The 19,517-nt window shown below is 42.2% G+C and overlaps 1 protein-coding gene across 3 annotated transcripts in view; it reads left to right on the forward strand.

The window, feature by feature from the left end:
• The window catches only part of LOC101938270 (butyrophilin subfamily 3 member A1-like), a 28,478-nt gene that overhangs the window by 2,028 nt on the left and 6,933 nt on the right, over nucleotides 1-19,517 (forward strand). For 2 of the 3 annotated variants that reach the window (XM_065570782.1, XM_065570783.1), the window contains exons 2-8: nucleotides 7,449-7,556; nucleotides 9,963-10,310; nucleotides 11,507-11,782; nucleotides 13,256-13,357; nucleotides 15,150-15,206; nucleotides 17,056-17,082; nucleotides 18,621-18,647. In XM_065570782.1, the coding sequence (XP_065426854.1) occupies nucleotides 7,487-7,556; nucleotides 9,963-10,310; nucleotides 11,507-11,782; nucleotides 13,256-13,357; nucleotides 15,150-15,206; nucleotides 17,056-17,082; nucleotides 18,621-18,647 (907 nt within the window). In that variant the 5' untranslated portion in view covers nucleotides 7,449-7,486. Of the gene's footprint in view, nucleotides 1-7,446; nucleotides 7,557-9,962; nucleotides 10,311-11,506; nucleotides 11,783-13,255; nucleotides 13,358-15,149; nucleotides 15,207-17,055; nucleotides 17,083-18,620; nucleotides 18,648-19,517 lie in introns of all 3 variants that reach the window. The other variant, XM_065570781.1, reaches the window with a different exon arrangement.

The following is a 19,517-nucleotide window of genomic DNA, read 5'->3' on the forward strand; positions in this document are numbered from 1 at the left end:
TTATCTGTGATGCTAACAGCAGAAGCCAGGAGTGATTCATTGTACTGGGGGCTATTGAACGAGTTTTCTGGTTTAGACAATGTGCTACCAATACTCTATCACAGCAGTTGCTTTCAGAAATACAAAAGGAAGTCGAATTTGGCACATATCAGACTTGTGTTGAACCCAGGAAAGAAAACAGACTCAATCTGATCAGAGAGCATCATATTCACCTGCTTCTATAGCTACCAGAGCAAACACATTGTCCAGTGCTTGGTCCTTTTGCGTTGTTTGCTGGGGGGGGGGGGGGAGGTTGGGAGGGAGGGAAATAACTCACACACAAGACAAGAAACATCATAAAATTGAAACATTTGAAGAGCAACCAATCTAAGGGGGGCAGCACTCAAAGAGGCGATAATGTGCTGACAGAACAAGGAGTAATGGTCTCAAGTTGCAGTGGGGCAGATTTACATTGGATATTAGGAAAAACTTTTTCACTAGGAGGGTGGTGAAGCACTGGAATGGGTTACCTAGGGAGGTGGTGGAATTTCCTTCCTTAGAGTTTTTTAAGGTCAGACTTGACAAAGCCCTAATGGTAATGATTTAGTTGGGGATTGGTCCTGCTTTGAGCAGGGGGTTGGACTAGATGACCTCCTGAGGTCCTTTCCAACCCTGATATTCTATGATTTGTTATTCTTCTATTTAAAAACTTTCCGTCATTCAACAAGAACTAATACCAACTGATGACCAATCATACATCATGAATAAAGAGTAGTCACAGACAGGTCATGGGCTAAAACAGGTCCATCTTATTTATTTGGTAAATACTTAAGAAATAATAAATATATTCACAGATTAATGGAATATATTTGTACAATCAGGATCAGTTCATTAATAATTTCTTGAGATTTTTCAAAAACATCTATTTGAGCTAGGAGATCAAGTCCCATTAAATAATCAAGGAAACGTGCTCCTAAGTCATTCAGATCATGTCTACAATATGAAAAAGGTATCTAACACGTTAATTAACAAGTAGTAGAATCCTAAGCATAGACATGGCAGTTGTAGTGTTATTAAGTCAAGATAAAGCCAACTGCCTTGTCTATTCTAGCATTTTAAAATGTTAGTTAACATGCACTATAACATACCTTTTTCCAAGTGAAGACAAGACCATAGACACATTAAAATCCCCCCTTGAAACTTCCACCTCAAGTCTCATAACATTAAAGCTTACACATCCTGTAGAGTATCATATTTCATCATGTCATAATTATTAGCTGGGTAGCAACTTCATAGAGATCTTCATATCGATAGAGCTTATCAAACTATTTGCTGAAAATAAAATTTATGAGGAACATTGGGTAAAATAACTGAAATGTTTTGAAAATTTTACCCACAATCTCTTGACCAGCCAAAGATGAAAGAAGGCATTTCTGGGCACTGCTGTCACCTGGGAAACAAAGTAAAGAGACTGGTTGTAATATGGACGCTGTGGGCCAAAATCTGCCTTCATTTAAAAACATCCAAACCCACTGACTTTGCTTAAGTTGCAAAGTTGTAGCGAAAGGGGGAATATGGCCTTGTACATTTTACTGCTTCATGGCTTGATTCTAACTCTCATTTACCAGGAGAAACTCCATCACCAGTGATGTTAGGCTGGTGTAAAAACAATGTGAGTTGAAAATTAGCCCCTCAGTAAATACTTTGATTCTTAAAAATAATGGACCTTGAAATATATTGGGCAAAATTAACACTTATAAGCTGCAAAAAGAAGAACAGGAGTACTTGTGGCACCTTAGAGACTAACAAATTTATTAGAGCATAAGCTTTCGTGGACTACAGCCCACTTCTTCGGATGCATATATCAGCTGGATGTTAACAAAATTAAATTTCAAAGGCACTCCAGACTAAACAACTGATATAGATAAACTCAGCAAATGTGCTGTCTGCTCTTACATACTAATTGTTTGAGTTATAGGGGAGAAGGGAAGTCATGGTGTTTTTCAGAAATGAGTGAGGCCAGACTTGGTGCTAAACTATGTTTGTTTGTTTTGTCTGCCTAAGAAAGAAACAGTGCATAATGTTAAGGTGAAAGGTGCAAATGGCTAACACCTTACAGTCATTGATGGATAACCCCCAGCACAAAATTCCCCTTAGAAGATATCACACAGTAACCTCCCCCAGTGGGCTATTATGGGTTCTGTGTGGTCAAAGCGCTCTTCTTTGGCTTGCACATACACAGACACTCAGGGAAATTATTCTGCATTAACTAATGGGGTGAATGAAGGTGAATTAGTTAAACTGTAGTAAACTCCTATGTGGATGTTCTCCTTCAGAATTAATGTGGCCTTAATTAAACCAAATTAAGGTCACATTAAAGCCATTTGAATTCTGAATAAAAGCATCCACATCAGGATTTAATGTGAGTTAACTAATCCACTTTAAAAATTCAGTCAGATTATGTTTCCTGAGTGTCTCTATGTAGACAAGACCTTGTGTCTCTGGCTTGGTCTACATTTAAAATTTAGGTTGATATGGCAGCTGTGCTCCGGGATGTGAAAAATCCAGAGAGAAAAAGACAAGCTTTTGATTTTACCCAGAGCTCTTCTTCAGGTCTAGGAAATTTACTCAGTGTCACAGCTAATTCCACACCCCTAAGTGCCATAGCTATGGCAACCTAACCCTCAGTGTAGACGTACCTAGATGAATGGAAGAATGCTTCTGTTGACCTAGCTACCATTGCTCAGCGGGGTGGTGCTCCGACAGTGACGGAAATACCCCTTCAGTCAGTGTAGGCTGCATCTCGGGGATATGCTGGCAAAGCTACAGCACCGTAGCTATGCCGCTATAGTGCCTGTAGAGTAGATATGGCCTCAGAATGGTAGCACAAAAGGAGGGTGGATAATCAGGCTCATCTTGCCAAGTGAGCAGCCCTGGACTAGGGTTTTCCCACAGCAAAAAACTCAGAGGCTGGGGCAGAAAGAGGAGTCTATGATGCAGTGTCTGGTGAGAGAAGCAGAGGCCCAAGACAGCTGCCAGTCAGTAAAGGGCAGGAGTCATCTCTTTTTCCAAGCTGACAAGTTCCGGTTTTATTAATCTCTCCTCATATCAAAGCTGTTCCATGTCTCTAATAATTTTTGTTGCCCTTTTCTAAATCTTTTCCAATTCTAATATATCATTTTTGAGATGGGGCGACCACATCTGTAGACAATATTCAAGATGTGGGCATACCACGGATTTATATAAAGGCAACATGATATTTTCTGTCTTATTATCTATCCCTTTCTTAATGATTCCCAACATTCCATTAGCTTTTTTGACTGCTGCTGCACATTGAGTGGATGTTTTCAGACAACTATTCACAATGACTCCAAGATCTCTTCTTTGAGTGGTAACAGCTAATTTAGACCCCACCATTGTATATGTATAGTTGGTATTATGTTTTCCATTTTTTCCAATAACATAAAATAAAATAAACATGTGTCTAGCCAAGTATATGGGTGTCCTTGCCATACATTACAAATAAACAAATACAATTAGAGAGCCAATGTGGGTGAAGAATCATCAACTTCTCTTGGTGAGAGATACACACTTTCAAGTTTACACAGAGCTCTTTGTCAGATCTGGAAAACTTACTGAATGTCACAGATAAATACAAAATGGAACAGATTGTTTAGCATAAGTAGTTATGTATTTCAAGGGACCAAAATAAAATAAAAATAAATAAAACTGGATCTTGGCATCTCTGCCATAAATTACAAAAAAATACAATTACACAACCAGCAGAACATAAAGCTCCCATATAAGAACTCTGATTCCCCTCAAAAGCCCCTCTCTGCATCACCTTGCAGTGAAATGGACTGAAAACTTTCACATATTATTTCAAATGGAACTGCTTCACTTGAAGAACTGTCAAGTTCACATCATATATACCAGGAGCCAGATAAAAACAAAAATACTTTTTTTCATGACTTTATTGCTTAGAATTGAAAAGGACAACACACAAGAACCAAATCAGAGAGAGAGAAAGCAGGCTGCTCTCTAAAAAACTGAGAGCCACAACTCTCCCAACAGTAGCTGAGGTTGGCAGGTTGCACACTGACTCCGATCCCATGCTTCCATACAGAGCCTCCTGCGTGCAAGCAGGACCAGGAAAACCCCTGCGAAATTAAAGTCATAGATCATACTTTTAATACAGTTTTGAATACATCACAAGAATCTCATTGTATTTAGCTTTCTGCCTTTCTCTCCTGACTAGGATGATACTGTGGAAAGCCATGTGCCTTTACAATGACTCCAATTCAGCAAACCATCACTTTTCAGAAAAGCACATGCTGAGCTTAAAAAGGACTTATGTGGGTACTTTGTTGAACTGGGGCCTATAACAGGTGCTCTCACATTTTCAGTATATCATTATGTTGACTCTGAAAAATAATTCTGCTTATGAGGAAGGGCAATGTGTACACTGATATCTCTGCTATGAGAGGTTAACTTCTCTTCTCATTCTTTCTCCATTCAGATCTCCCATAGGTATGTTTCAAATCCTACCCTGGGTACGGTGACCATATGTCCCGTTTTGGCCAAGCCAGTCCCTTTTAAAAGCCCTGTCCCAGTCGTCCCAACTTTTTGGCAAAAGTGGGCATTTGTCCCGTTTGCTCTAGCTGACTTGATCAGTTGGCAAGAGCAAATAGAACAAATGCCCACTTTTGTCAAAAATGTGGGGTGTGGTGCAGAGGAACGTGCATAGCAGCAAGCTAGCATGCCAGCCCTGTGCAGGGGGTAGGCAGGCGACCAGCGATAGCCTTGTGCAGAGGGCAGGCAGGGCTCGAGCGAGTGGCTTGGGCCAGACCCATGCTGGGGTGGAGGGAGAGGCTTGGGCAAGCCCTGTGCAGTGTCCCATTATCCCTTTTGGAAATATGGTTATCCTAACCCTGGGGGCCAAATGAGCCTGTATCAAAACTATTTATTGTGAATCATAATGTCTAGTGCTTTTAGATGGACTTTTTTCATATGTGACAAAGAATTACATGTTATTTTCAACAAGATACAAGAGAAAGAAATAGGTTTTGGCTACACCTGGCAATCCTGACAGCACAATCTTTAGCGCCACTAGATAACCCTGTGGAGTTTGCTGGTTGTCTGCTCTAGGAGAACATTCATACACCTCAGAGTCAGGTGACAGAGGAATGTTTGATGGTATCAGTATGTGCCACACCTTCTGCTCTATGTGCTGAATGCAACAAATGTAGGGTGACCAGATGTCCCGATTTTATAGGGACAGTCCCGATTTTTGGGTCTTTTTCTTATATAGGCTCCTATTACCCCCCACCCCCGTCCCGATTTTTCACACTTGCTGTCTGGTCACCCTAAACAAATGGGCATGTCAGAGCTGGTAATAAAATAACAGAGATACATTGAGACTGGTGCTGAGGAGGTTGCTGGAGGTGCAGCAATAAACACGCTGGGGAGATCAAAGTCCTTGAACGGCTGAGAGAGATGACAGACAGGAAGAGGATGGGGGTGAATGACAATGTAATGAGTCAAAATCTTCCCTGGAGTAACACCATTAAATATCTGTGTTGAATTAGATCCAGCAGGTCTGTTACGTGCACTCCATTTGGGAAGAAGCAGAAAGGCCTAAAAAATGTTTAGAGCCTTAATGCTCACCCAGAGGGCATGCACATGCATGGCGAGTTTAGAGTGAAAGTTTCATTGGTGAAAAATACCATCAGGAGTCTGCAGAGATAACCTGTGGGAGCAGATTACTCCTCACTCTGCTGCTGTCACTCCTGTTGAGTAACACCTCACTCTACCAGTGGTCTTCCTGGTCAAGAGCTTCAAAATGGACCAGTCATGTTGGGTGCCCAATCTGAGAGATGTTGAAGAGGCCTGAATTTCAGAAAGAACTGAGGAGCCCCACTCTGAATGTCAGGCCATTTTAAGGTCTCTCAAGCTGGGAACCCAAAATCAACAGTCAGTTTAGAAACTCTTGGCCATTGAGTTCAATAGGACTGTTCAGAATGCAGGGTACCAACCCGCATGAGTCAAGCCCACAGTGTTCATGTAAAAAGAAGGCTGAGCTCAGCAGTACGATCATCCTCAGACAGTCAAACACAGCCCCATGTAGACAAACCCTTTTGTGCTGATGGCTTATGTAGATTTTTTTAGTGACTTGTGTCTTTAAGGGTACGTCTACATTACAATAAAAAACCTGCTGCACCAAGTCTCAGAGCCTGGATCAACTAACTTGGGATCGCTGGGTTTTGCCTGCGGGGCTAAAAACTGCAGCGTGGACATTCAGGCTCAGGTTGGAGCCTGGGGGTCTGAGAACCACCCCCTTTGCGGGGTTTCAGAGCCTGATCCCAAACGTCCACACTGAAATCTATAGCCCACAACCCAATCCCAGCCATCACCATGCTGCGGGTCTTTTATTGCCGTGTGGACATACCCTAAGGCACAGCCCATGGTAACAGAAATCCTGGAGACTCTGATGAGTGCAAAGGGGCAGGAAAACTGCTGGATATCCCTAGCTGAGAATTTTCTCTCTGTAGAGAAGTAAATCCTCTGGCTTAGAACTTGGTGAAGTGTTGGCCTGCGTGCCACCCCAGCTCCTGCGGTGTATGGCAGAGGAGCATGAACTGACATGTCTTGAGCATCACAGAACTCCAGTTAAACTGATCGGACGTAATGGCCCTTTGGGGCCATAACTAGGAGCAGCCCCAGAGCTGGCATAGAATTGGTCCCAGAATTAGGGAGTTGCAATCGACTCCTTTTTTCTCCCAACTGCCACATCATCAAAGTACATTCAGCTGGAACTGGGTGCAGCTAAGCGTATGTCTATGCTGCAGTCACTGGGTCTCACTACAGCTCGAGGGGACATGCCTGAGCTAACTTTAATCTCACTATCACAGGTCCTGGAGTTGTGAAGCAGCGGCAGCAGAGGCTAGCCCTGGGAGTAATTATCCTGGGTTCTGGGCTGGTTGGCTTGTATAGCCTGGACTGAGGCTTGTGCTGCTGCAGCTTCACTGCTGCAGGACTCGAGCTAGTGAGATTAAAGAGCGCACAGGCAACTCCTGCAGCTAGACACGCCCTGCATCTGTGGCCCATTGTGCCTCAGGGAATGTCAGTGCCTCTAGCAGCCCCGGAGAAGGGCAGGTGCTGTGCCATGTTGGACAGCAGTGGTGCTGGAATCACATGGCCTTGCCCTCCCCGAGCACTAGGAGCATGACAGTGAATGGCCCTTTCACCACAGCAAAGGTTCTCATGTGATCTCCCCCGCACACTCATTCCCACACTGGCTGGACATAGTGACACCCTCCCATATTGTTCAGCTTTCCCTGCATTGTACAGAGACACAGGAGATGGAAGGGGAGGAACAACCTGATGTATTTCAAGGGGGAATAACAAGAAATCAGGTGTCTTGTATTTCTGAGCATCTGTGTCTGTTTTGATTGCTGCTCTCATTTCAGATCAGCCCCCGTCTCTTCCCACATGAGCTACCAGAGGCATGGAGCTACGGGAACAGCTCTCCAGCTGCTTGTTCTGTGCCATACTCCTAGCAGCGATTCCCTTTTCAGGTAAAAGCATTGTTGTTAAAACACTTCTCCACAGCACAAAATCACTGGAGTGAGACCCTAAACCAGCATGAAACCCCTGCTGGTATCCGTGTTTCAGCAGAGAGAATGTTTTTGTTTGTGTTACTGAGCAGGTTATTCAGGAGGCACTGGAAATCTGGTCCTGGAAGCATCTGGGTGCTCTCAGTGCCTATTGAGCCGGCAACTCACAGCAAGTTCTCAGCATGTTGTCAGTTTCAGACTCTTTGTTAGCCCTGGTTTCTCCAGTGAGGTTCTCAGTTCATCATGGACCTGCAATCAGTACGAGGTGGAGATGTACAATTGGTCTATTCTGGGGATCTAGCCATTTGGGAAAGATGACCAATGCAAGAACCCCCACCATCACCACCACCCACACACACAATTTGGCTTGGTTGAGCTTATACCTTAAACTGGATATGCAGCACTAATAGAAATTACATCATGCTCTGTCTATATTTAGACATTTGTGCTGGTGGCTGATGGCTGGAATAGGGCAAACACAGGGTTGAAATTTTAATTTGAATCTTTTGTTTCAATAGAAAAATGTCCTTTTTCGCAACAATAAATTTAGGATTTTTCAACAGACCTCCTTCCCCATCAGTTTATCAGTTTGGGATTTCCCCCGCTCCTTTTTCTTTTTTGCCTTTCTTCATTCCCTCCCCTCTTTTCCAATTTTACCATTGAAAAAGGAGAAAAGTGAGAAAAAAGCAGACAGTGCTCTCTCCCCCCCCCCCCAAAAAAAAGAAAAAATCTTTTATTAGAACATTGGAAAAATGTGAACTGATTTTTTTTTTACTTTTTTCTACATTTCTTTAAACACATTTTATCCTTTTTCAACAAGCTCTCAGAGCAGCCCTAAGATCTCCCAGGCAGGCTCTGGTTATTTGGTATGTTTTATCTGATATACAATGTCTTATATACCAATGGTGCAATAAAAAAATGTATCTCCATTCTTCTTCTTTGATTCCCTTCTCTCAGCTCAGCAGCTATGATGAGGGTCGAGTGATGTCTTTCCACCACTTTCTGTCTTGAACCAGCTGCATGGCTTCCTTTCTCTTTTTGTTCTATGTCATTGTATGTCAATGCATTCTCAGTCTTCCTCTATTTCCAGTTCCTTGCACTCTGGTATGTATTGCCAATATGGTATCCTTTTCAGGTCCATTCCTGACACATGTCCAAACCATCACAGTTATCTTTCTTCAGTCTTCTGTAACAGGGTTGTTTCTTGCCCTAGACATTTTCTTCTCACTTCATTTTTTTTAAAATTTCTGCAGTCTTGAAACTCTCAGTATCCCCCTCAGCCAGTTCATTTCTGCAGGCAATGTCTTCTCTTTGTTAGCTTTCCTCATACTCCAGTGTTACAAACCTGCAGCACAGTATCGGCACGAGAGTTTCTTTGTTATTGAAACGTATTGAGCCTTCCAGATGTTGCAGTTTCCCAAATGCAGTAACAGCTAGTCCAATTTTTCTTTTTACGTCATCTTCACAATTCCCATTCTTTGATACTAGCCCTCATTTTTTCCCCACTTGTTCTAGTTCTTTGTCTCCACATTTGATCTTTATTTCTTCCTCTTGTCTTCCAATTGCCATATTTTTTGTCTTCCCTGTGTTGATGTTCAGGCTGAATTTTCTGCTTTCCCAATCTAGCTTGTTAGTAATTCTCTGTAATTCCTCCTTGGTCAATGCTATGAGTCAATATCATCTGCGAAACTCAGGTTCTTAATAAGAAGAATGATTTCAGACACTTAGAATCATAGAATCATAGAATATAAGAGTTGGAAGGGACCTCAAGAGGTCATCTAGTCCAACCCCCTGCTCAAAGCAGGACCAATTCCCAGCTAAATCATCCCAGCCAGGGCTTTGTCAAGCCGGGCTTTAAAAACCTCCAAGGAAGGAGACTCCACCACCTCCCTAGGTAATGCATTCCAGTGTTTCACCACCCTCCTAGTGAAATAATAAACAATAACAATAACTATCAATTACATATTTGCAGAGTATTTCTACTCTTTATTTTATGAAGACAGATTCCTGCCCCACTGCTTGGAATTCATGGCTATTACAGACACCACTGGTTTTATTCTGGACATACCCTCAGGGTACAATTACACTGCAGTCAGTAGGAATACCTGTACTATCTTGAATCTAGCTAGCTTGGTTAAAAATAGCATTGAAGATGTAGCAGTATGAACCCCTCTGTGCACTAGGAATGTGAGTATGTACCCAGAGTTCTGGGTGGGCTTATACAGCTGAAGCCCATGCCGCCATATGTTCATTGCTCTTTTTAGCCAGGCTAGCTAGATTCAAGCTAGCACTGACATGCCTACCGAGCTGCAATCACTCCTCCAGCTGCAGTGTAGACACTTCTTCATTTAGGTTTGCTTCTTTCAGAGAATTTCGAAGTCATCTCGTCCCCAATTGTCACTGGGATCGTCGGCCAGGATGTGGTCTTACCGTGCCACATCTCCACTGGGACGCAGCCGGCCAATATGGAAGTGCAGTGGAAGAAAATCATCCAGGCAGCTATTGAGACTGTCCATGAATACAGAGCCCAGACAGGCCAGGATGTGCCAGGGCAGAAATACCAGGGCCGGACTGCGCTGTTGAAGGATGGATTCACCACTGGGAATGTGTCTTTAAAGCTGAAGAACGTCCAACCAGCCGATGAGGGAACGTACAGCTGCATTGTGAAGTCTAACGAGTGGAGTGCTGATGCTGCAACCGAGCTTAAAATTGCAGGTTGGTGATTTCCTTGGGCAGGGTCAGATTTTGCCTGGCCATGATGTAGGTGTGCCATGTGGAGAGGGTACAAGGAGTCTTGTTCCTGTGTGCAGTCTGTATCATGGCCAGGCAGAACTCCAGTCCCTGTCCCTCCCAGTGCCCTCAGGGTGCTGAACAGGAGGCAGATCCATGGTGCTGCCCCATATGAACCAACCAGTGTAGCTGCCCAGTTATTCAAGGGGCTGCATGCTGTGTTAGCAGCCTGTGTGGTAGGAGCTCTGGGGTAGGACAACTCCCCACCTGCCCCTCACTCTGCACTGTGCCTCTGCAGGACAACTGAATCCTAAACACACAGACTATGAAACACTGGGCCTGATTCTCAGTCACACCAAGGCCTCCTTATGTTGCTCTGGCAGTATAAAGGGGTCTTAAAGTGGGCAGAAATGCCCCCCAATAATAGGTCCTGGGTATGTCTGTGGCTGGCGTAATGGTTCTGCACCCAAGCCCCAATATAAGGGCAGAATGGGATGTGATAGACACCTGGGCAGAGCACAGTGCACTATGGATGTCCTCTGCTCACCAGGGCCCTTGGGGACCAGCTCCTCTAACTTACACCAGGGGGCTGAGCAGGCCCTACCTGGCCCCAGAATACAGACAGAGTGAAGGTGGCTTAAAGCCCTTTCTCTTTTCCATCCTTGCCCAAATCAGAGGGACTAGGGAGCTGAGAAACAGGCCCAGCCTTCTGAGAGCCCTGTCTATGGGCTTGTCTATACTTCAGTAAATTACAATGATGGGAGGAGTTCTCTCATTACAGTAATGAATCCATCTCCCCGAGAGGCGATAGCTAGGGTAACAGAAGAATTCTTCTAGCAACCTAGTGCTGTCTACACTGAGGTTAGGTTGGCTTAACTGTGTCACTCAGGGATGAGGCGATGTAGCTGGGTCGACCTAACTTTTGAGTGTAGACTGGCATGAGTATTGGCATTGGCATGTGTCATTTTGAAGGCCAGGCAGCCGTACAACTTGCAATTTACTGTGGAGACTCACCATGATCTGAAATCCCCTGGAGAAGCAGGTGAAGAATTTCTTTGAACTCCAGTAAGAAAAACACAGAAACTGGGACCATGTCCTGAGTTAAAAATAAAGCCATAACAAAGGGACAATGCTGTTTCCCTGCAGATCATCCCTTCCTAATCTCTCCCATCTTGTTTTAGCTGTTGCCTCTGTGTCCATTGATGTGCTGGGTCCCCAGGGCCAGGGGATTGACCTAGCCTGCAGGTCAGCAGGGTGGTTCCCCAAACCTGAACTCCGCTGGGTTACAAAGAATGGGCAGGATCTGCAGCCTGTGACCAAAACAGAGCAGGGTCGTGAACTTCTGTTCAGTGTTCTGAGCCACGTCACAATCCTGGGAGAGGAAACTGGAGAAATCAGCTGCGTTATCCAGAACAGCCTGCTGAAAACAGAACAGAAATCTGTTGTTCTCCTCTCAGGTGAGTCTTGTGCATCATGCTTTAACCTTGAAGCCGCTTCTCTGTCCAGAGTCATGTCCTATCAAGCTCTAGTGTCTGTATTATTGATATAAGAATGTAGCAGAACACGGCTTCCCACATAACTCAGAAGGATGCTGCCCTAACACGGTTAGAAGGGCCCCATTGTGTTAGTTGTTGTACAAATAACTAAACTAAGCTTTCACAGGGTAGGATTAGGACAAGAAGAAACATGGGAAATGGTGAGCTGGGAGGAAAAGAAGCATGTTTTGCATGCAGCATGGTCTAGTGAATGAAATACTGGACTGGGACTCAGTAGACTTGGATTCTATTCCCAGCGATGCTACTGGCCTCCTGGGTGACCTCGAGCAAGTCACTGCCCCCTCTGTGCCTCAGTTTCCCCATATGTAAAATGGGGATAATGATGCTTACCTCCTTTGAGATCCACTGATAAAATACATTATGTAAGAGCTAGAGATGATTATTACTAATAATCAATCATTTCAGCTCCCCACCCGTCTCACTGTTCTGGTGACTTATTGAAATTTGGATAAATTAACCAGTTGTTTAGTGGCAATAGGAGACCAGCTTCTAATTTTTATTCTCACAAGGCATCTCTCTCCAAATCTGACTCCTATTCACTTGTGTGTGATAACCAGCAATGGAGACTGGACAGCTTCAGACTCCAAACTGGTATGAAATAGCACCCAGTCAAATGTCAGGAATCACTATATTGAGGTACAATTCCCCCAGTGCAGAAGGCCAGAACAAGGCCTGTGAACCATGTTAGGCCTACTTAAATCCAAGAAGCCTTGAGTTGGCCACCTACCCTGGGGTGAATGTTACCTCTGAAGAATGTGCAGTGATGTTCATTGATCTCTCACTCAAAGCAGGGATAGAAACTAATTTTCTTGATCTTGGCATGTGAAATCTAGAATCAGAGGGCCAAATCTTCAGATGGTGTAAATGGTGGTAGTTCTCCTGTCTTCAATAAAGCTATGCTCATTATATTAGCTGAGGATCTGGCCCATTGACTCCGGTGGAGTGGGACCAATTTACATTAGCTGGGACTCTGGTCAAGTGTCTTTATCATTGCCCAAAATTGCTAAGGACCCAGGAACAACTTACGATGCCAACGCTGAATTTGAAGTTAGTCCCATTGGTTTTAAAGAGTAAGATACAATTCACTGTAAGAAAGGGTGTCAGAATCTGGTCTACAGAAAACAGGCAGGATAAGAGCAGGAGTGAATTTGGGCTATCCAGTCTGGCAACTCTCCTGCTCAAGGGCTAGATTTTCAGCTGGGTAAATCAATGGCATTTACGTCAGTTGCGGGTCTAGCCAATATTCTGTACTGCAAAACCAGTCAACTCCTATGCTTCACACATACATGGAGCCTAACCCATTGTTCCTCTAAGCACGGGAAAAAGACGGCCTGTTTCCAGGGTGACTTTTTTTTATATATATTGTTTTCAAAGGTGATATTTTCCCTCGTGGTTCTTCATGGCTTGCTGCATTCTGGGTGTTATTTACTTTAGACCTTCTTGTGATTGGTGCCTGTGCATTTTGGGTTTATAAAGGTAAGTTCATTATTTGCATGTTTAAAGTCCCTCCACAAAGCGGGAAATAATAATCATGAAATTGTAATCAATTGAAACCCAAACATCAAACTAAATGTAACTACAGTGTTTATTGGTGCTCAAAAAGGCTTCAGGATTTTTAATTAATCAATTAATTAATTTAAATGTTTGTTCATCTCTGATTAACATCTAGTACTAGAAGAAGAAATTTTTAAAAATGTCTGTTTTAGTATTTTGAATAGGGAGATTCTATTATTTCTGTATTTGGCACTAGTGTGACTGATTCTAGAATCCTGTGTCCAGTTCTGGTGGCCTCAATTCAAGAAGGATGTTGATAAACTGGAAAGTGTGTAAGAAGAGCCACAAGAATGATTAAAGGATTAGGAAATATCTCAGTCTGTTTAGTTTACCAAAGAGAAGGTTAAGGGTTACTTTATGTCACATTCTATAACTTACACGGGGAACAAATATTTGATAATGGGCTCTTCAATCTAGCAGATAAAGGTACAAAAAAATCGAACAACTGGATGTTTGAGCTACACAAATTCAGACTGGAAATAGAGCATACATTTTTTAAAAGTGAGGGTGATTAACCACTAGAACAATTCACCAAGAGTTGTGGTGGATTCTCCATCACTGGAAATATTTAAATCAAGCCTGGGTGTTTTTCTAAAAGATCTGTTCCAGTTCAAACAGGAATTTTTAGGAAGAAAGTTCTCCGGCCTGTGTTATACAGACTAGGTGATCACAGTGGTCCTTTCTATCTTTATAATATATTAATCTACAAATTTCATACAAAATTAAGAGGAGGGAGGAGAGGCACAATGTTGAGGCATGATCCTGGAAAAAAAGCTTTTGTGCATAGTGCTTACTGCCATGGATAGTCCAACTGACTTCACTGGGCTTTAATGAGATTACTCACAGTAGTAAGCACTACACTTGGGAATACAGCTTGTCAGAATTTTTTTCCCCCATCAAAATGTGGTCCTTTTTAAAGGATTATTTTTACAAAAATGTTTCATTTTTTTCAAAATTTTCCATTTTTTCAGCAGTCTGTAGATCATTAAAATTAGCCTGTTGTTTGTTTTACAAACTCTTTTTTCCATTTTTATTGATTAGTTGTTTTTGTATTATGGATTTTGACTGGTCACTGAGAGACACGGTACATTTTTTTTCAATATCAGAAAATTTCATTTTAAAATATTTCTGCATCTAAAATCAAAACAATTTTGATTGAAAAATATTTTGACAGAAAATTTGGAAAATAAAACAATGGACTCTCATAAAACACAGCATAATGGAAAATGTTTTCAGATTTGCCAAAACGTCAGCAGCATTTTGTTATGTTTTTCAAACATCTCTAATTGTTTGCAGGTCTGAATACATGTGTATTCTTAGGAAATATTACTCTAATACAAATTCCACAATTCATGGGCATGAAAAATTTCAGAAGAAGCAGTTTGACATTATCAGTTCAAAATACTTTTATGCATATTGAAATGTCCTATATCATTAGAGTGTACATCACTGATGCCTATTTCCACAAGTCTCAAATTGTTCATGAAGCATTTTATATTTCTTGTCCCTCCCCTTCTCTTAAACCTTCAGCTTCCTCTGTATTTAAATTCTTCCTTCTGCCAACCATGCATAGTATGACAAATGTGCACTGTACTTATCATCTTTTCTACTTCAATAGTTCAAGCACTTTGGTGAACATCTGTTTTATTTGTATCTCTTTGGCACCCAAACAACTTACTTAGCACACCAAAATCTTTGATTTTTAATCTTATAGCAAAGCAGAAGTATTCTAAGAAAAAAAGATCAAAAGAAGAGACTTTCTTAGAAAAGGGTAATGTATTTCTCTTTCTTAAGTTATCTTTATTATGTTTATACTCAGTTTTGACATCTCTATTTTAACTGGAATGAATTTTTCTTGAATGATTTTTAAATATATAACTCTTTATCTTCTACCATAATATAAAGCATTTAATAAAGTTATTAAACAAGACAATTTATTTTTAATATCTATTTTGCTCATAAATTGAATCAAATGTCTATTTCTTCCGGGGAAATCTGTCTCCACTGCTGCTTACATGTTGTAGGATAAAGCCTGTGCATCCTGACAGCTTCCCTTAAATGTCTTATGGTATCAAATAAATGTCAATAAGCCAGATGACAATGTGTCAGTCATTGCATTGATCTCAAGGTGCATGTGTAAAAATCTCACACTCTTTCAATGATATTTTGTCCTCTTTCCGTATCCCCACCTATTTTTACCCCATGTTTTATTAAATCTATGTTAGGAGCTAATCCTGAAAAGCTTATTTGCCATATTGCACCCCCCCCTACTATGAAATTAAGGAGGTGTGAGTATGCTCAGGGTCCTTGAACAGTATCCTCAGAGGCAAAAAGAGGAAGGATAATGAATCCCAAGTTCATGGGGCACATGACTTATGAGAAGAGGCTGAAGGAACTGGGCTCATTTAAGCTGCAGAAGAGAAGAATGAGGGGGAATTTGATAGTAGCCTTCAACTACCTGAAGGGGGGTTCCAAAGAGGATGGATCTAGACTGTTCTCAATGGTACCAGATGACAGAACAAGAAGTAATGGTCTCAAGTTGCAGGGGGGCGGGGGGCGGAGTTTAGGTTGGATATTGGGAAAAACTTTTTCACTAGGAGGGTGGTGAAGCACTGGAATGGGTTACCTAGGGAGGTGGTGGAATCTCCTTCCTTAGAGGTTTTTAAGGCCCGGCTTGACAAAGCCCTGGCTGGGATGATTTAGTTGGGGTTGGTCCTGTTTTGAGCAGGGGGGTGGACTAGATGACCTCTTGAAGTTTCTTCCAACCCTAATCTTCTATGATTCTTCTAAGACGTGAATGGCCTTGATTCTATTCTTGGCTGTGCCACTGGTTGATGACTGACCTTGGACATGTCACATAACCTCTTTGTGCCTCAGTTTCCCCAACTGTAAAATGTGGATAATGACATTCCCCTCCTTTGTAAAGCACTTTGGGACTGAAAGATGAAAAGCACTAGATAAGAGCTAGGTATTATTAATTATTATTATTTACCCTTCAGGATCCAGCTGTGATCCCTAACCACAGAGTCAGGCTAGGCCACAGAGCTCAGCTTTTCCTCCTATAGGCCCAGAGTTTAGCCCTAAATGTGGAACAAGCAGCCAAAATGAGGGGTATGATTTTGAAGCAAAAAGTTTGAGGTAGATTTAAATAGATTGAGATGAAGATGCCACAATTAGCTGCAGTTCTGGCCCTTCTATAAGCTCTCAGTTGCACCTTTTCAAGTGACAGGACCGGTGCCTTCCTTTCCTCTTAGGGTGGAATCTCATGATTCTCCCATTCAGAGACCTAATCCCCAGACTATAGCGCCCCCATTCACCAGTCATCTTTCCTTAGTAGGCCCAACTGTGTTTGGTGCCTGCAAAAGAATTCCTTCCAGGATCTGTGATCAGTATGAAAAAAGCAAGGACTCAAGACAGCGCCTTCAAAACCATGTATTGTTTGTTTACCCATGGGAAGATAGCATTCAGAGAGAGAAAAATCTATTCAGAGAGATTAATGTAACTGGTAACTTTCCTATCAAACATAGCCTCCAAGAACATTCTTAGAGGTGTTTTGTATCAACTTTGTATTACTAATCATCACATAGTTCTATAGTAACGTGTCATTCTCTCCCATGCAGAAACTGAGAGGAAGGCATTGGAATCAGGTACTGTAAAAATTACTTTCAGGACTGAGAATGTCAGATATGGATTTTCACACTATGATTCAAGAGAAACAATGGGACATAAATACTGTGACATGTTCACAGACAGTACAACATTATGCAGGGGGCCTGCGGTAGAAGCCAGGAGAGCCAGGGCTGTAATTCTGGCTCTGCCATGAATATCCTGCGTGACCTTACACAAGTCACTTATCCTTCCTGCCTCAGCTTCCCCATCTCTAAATAGGGATCATAATACTCATCTGCTTCCAAGGAGTGTTGTGAGGATTTGTTTGTAAAGCCAGATGGGTGCAGTTCCCTCCTATGCAGAGAGCCAGTGCAAGACCTACACACCACTCAAATAGGACTTAAGTGGAACTTAAGTGACTTAAATGGTGCATAGGCATCACATGAGCCTTCTACCACTGGGTTGATTTCACCCTAGATAAGTATTATTAGTCTGAGAAGCCACCTGCAGTTTGGAAGAGCAAAGAAAAGCACCTGACAGGCAAGAACAAGCATCTAGCACTGTTCATTATTATTAATATTACTGTGTTTTAACTGTAGTCTCTTAAAAGCACCTCCACAGTATCAGAAATTAATTGCAAATCTTTCTTTGCAACTAAATCCACTTAGACTTTCCTATCACAGACTAGTTCCTCTGGGAAATCAGTGCTACAAATACATTCCACTTCGGGGGTGGGGAGGAGGAGGAGAGGGGGAGGAAGCAAACAATTCCCTAAGTTAAAAATTAGGCAGTGTTCAAACTTTTACATGTAAATAGGTCATGGCCTTATCTACATTAGAAAATTTTTTGACAGTATAGAAATCTAGTGGCTAAGGGTTTGATATTTTTATGAGATTACTGTAACTGTAGATGCAGTTATACTGGCCAAAACAAAAAAAAATGCTTTTGCTGGGTATAGCTTATTTTACTGGCGGAACCCCAGTAAGCTACATTTTTTGCCAGCATAACTAGGGCTTTTGCTGGCATAACAGTGTTGTAAAAGTATCACTCCCCTCATCTGAAGAAGTGAGGTTCTTACCCACGAAAGCTTATGCTCCCAATACTTCTGTTAGTCTTAAAGGTGCCACAGGACCCTCTGTTGCTTTTTACACCCCTCATTGATATTGCTGTACCAGCAAATCACTCTACATCTGTCCTATAGAAGGCTATGTCTACACTAGACATGCTACAGTAGTGGAAGGGGTTCTTCCATCGCTGTTGTAAACTACCTCTCCAAGAGGCAGCAGAAAGGTTGATGGAAGAATTCTGTCAAGCTAGTGCTGTCTACACTGGGACTTAATTCAGCTTAACTATGTCTCTTAGGGGTGTGAATTTTTCACATACCTGAGTGAAACAGCTGGGTCAGTTTAATTCTCTAGTGCAGACCAGTCCTTAAATGTAACATTTTTATAGAGATGATTAGTTTTGCCTTTTTCTATCCAGAGAATCAGTATATGTATTTCTCAGCATGAGCTGAAATTTCTGTTTTAAAATATCAAACTGATAAAGCTTTTTCTTTATCTTTTTCCTTTTACAGACTGTCAGGATATGCGGGAACGACTTGGTAGGGCTTGTTTTATGGTACATAATTAATAAGCAGCTATAATTGTACAGTGTAGATAGAATTATGGGGAATTTGGAAACACAGGTATATAAGGGGATTCTAGGGATATTATATTAAACAGTGAGTAATATGTAGAATCAACAGACCTTAGATATAATTTTTTCAGTATGCTTGCTAACAGTCTACCTTCTCCCCCCTACATCCTTCCTCTCAATGTGTAATCTAAAAACTAATGAAAAAGTTTCAGCTTGGTGACTGTAAATAATCATATCATTAAAACTACTGAACTTGAGTTCCTTCAGACTTGATTTAGTAACTCCTCAACATCAAGCTATGTTTAAAGATTACATTCACTGTGGTGGCAAGGCATCTCCTTCACCCACTGGACTCAGCGCTTTCCCCTCTGGCAGGGGGCGGCGGAGGACTGGAATAAATCAGCCCCAATCCAGACAGATGGTGTTTTGGGATTTATTTCTTACTATTTTCCTGATAGGCCTCAGGGCAAGTCCAAGGTATGCTCTTGCACCAAACAAAAGAAACAAATTCACAACATAAAACAAAGGGGAATGCCTTTCCCTACCCCTTTTCTGGTTGGGGATAGGGGTGGCCCATCCTTTCCCTAAACAGGCAGTCAGGTAGCTAGCTTCCCCTGTGAGGAGGAGGAGCACAACTTCCCACCCTAAAGAAGTGTTTCTCCTTGCTGTCCCTAGCCAGCACAACTTGTCTCCCTTCTCTCCATTCACCAGAAGAGGGGTGTTCAAAGGTCTCAGTCAGCCCTTCATTAAACTCAGGTGTCCCTTGTTGACCTGAGGTAACCCCTTTTCGGATTATAGGGAAAAGGGGCCTTTATCATTCTACGGCTAATACTAG

Source organism: Chrysemys picta, chromosome 17 (assembly GCF_011386835.1).
Source record: "Chrysemys picta bellii isolate R12L10 chromosome 17, ASM1138683v2, whole genome shotgun sequence".
NCBI lineage: Eukaryota > Metazoa > Chordata > Testudines > Emydidae > Chrysemys > Chrysemys picta.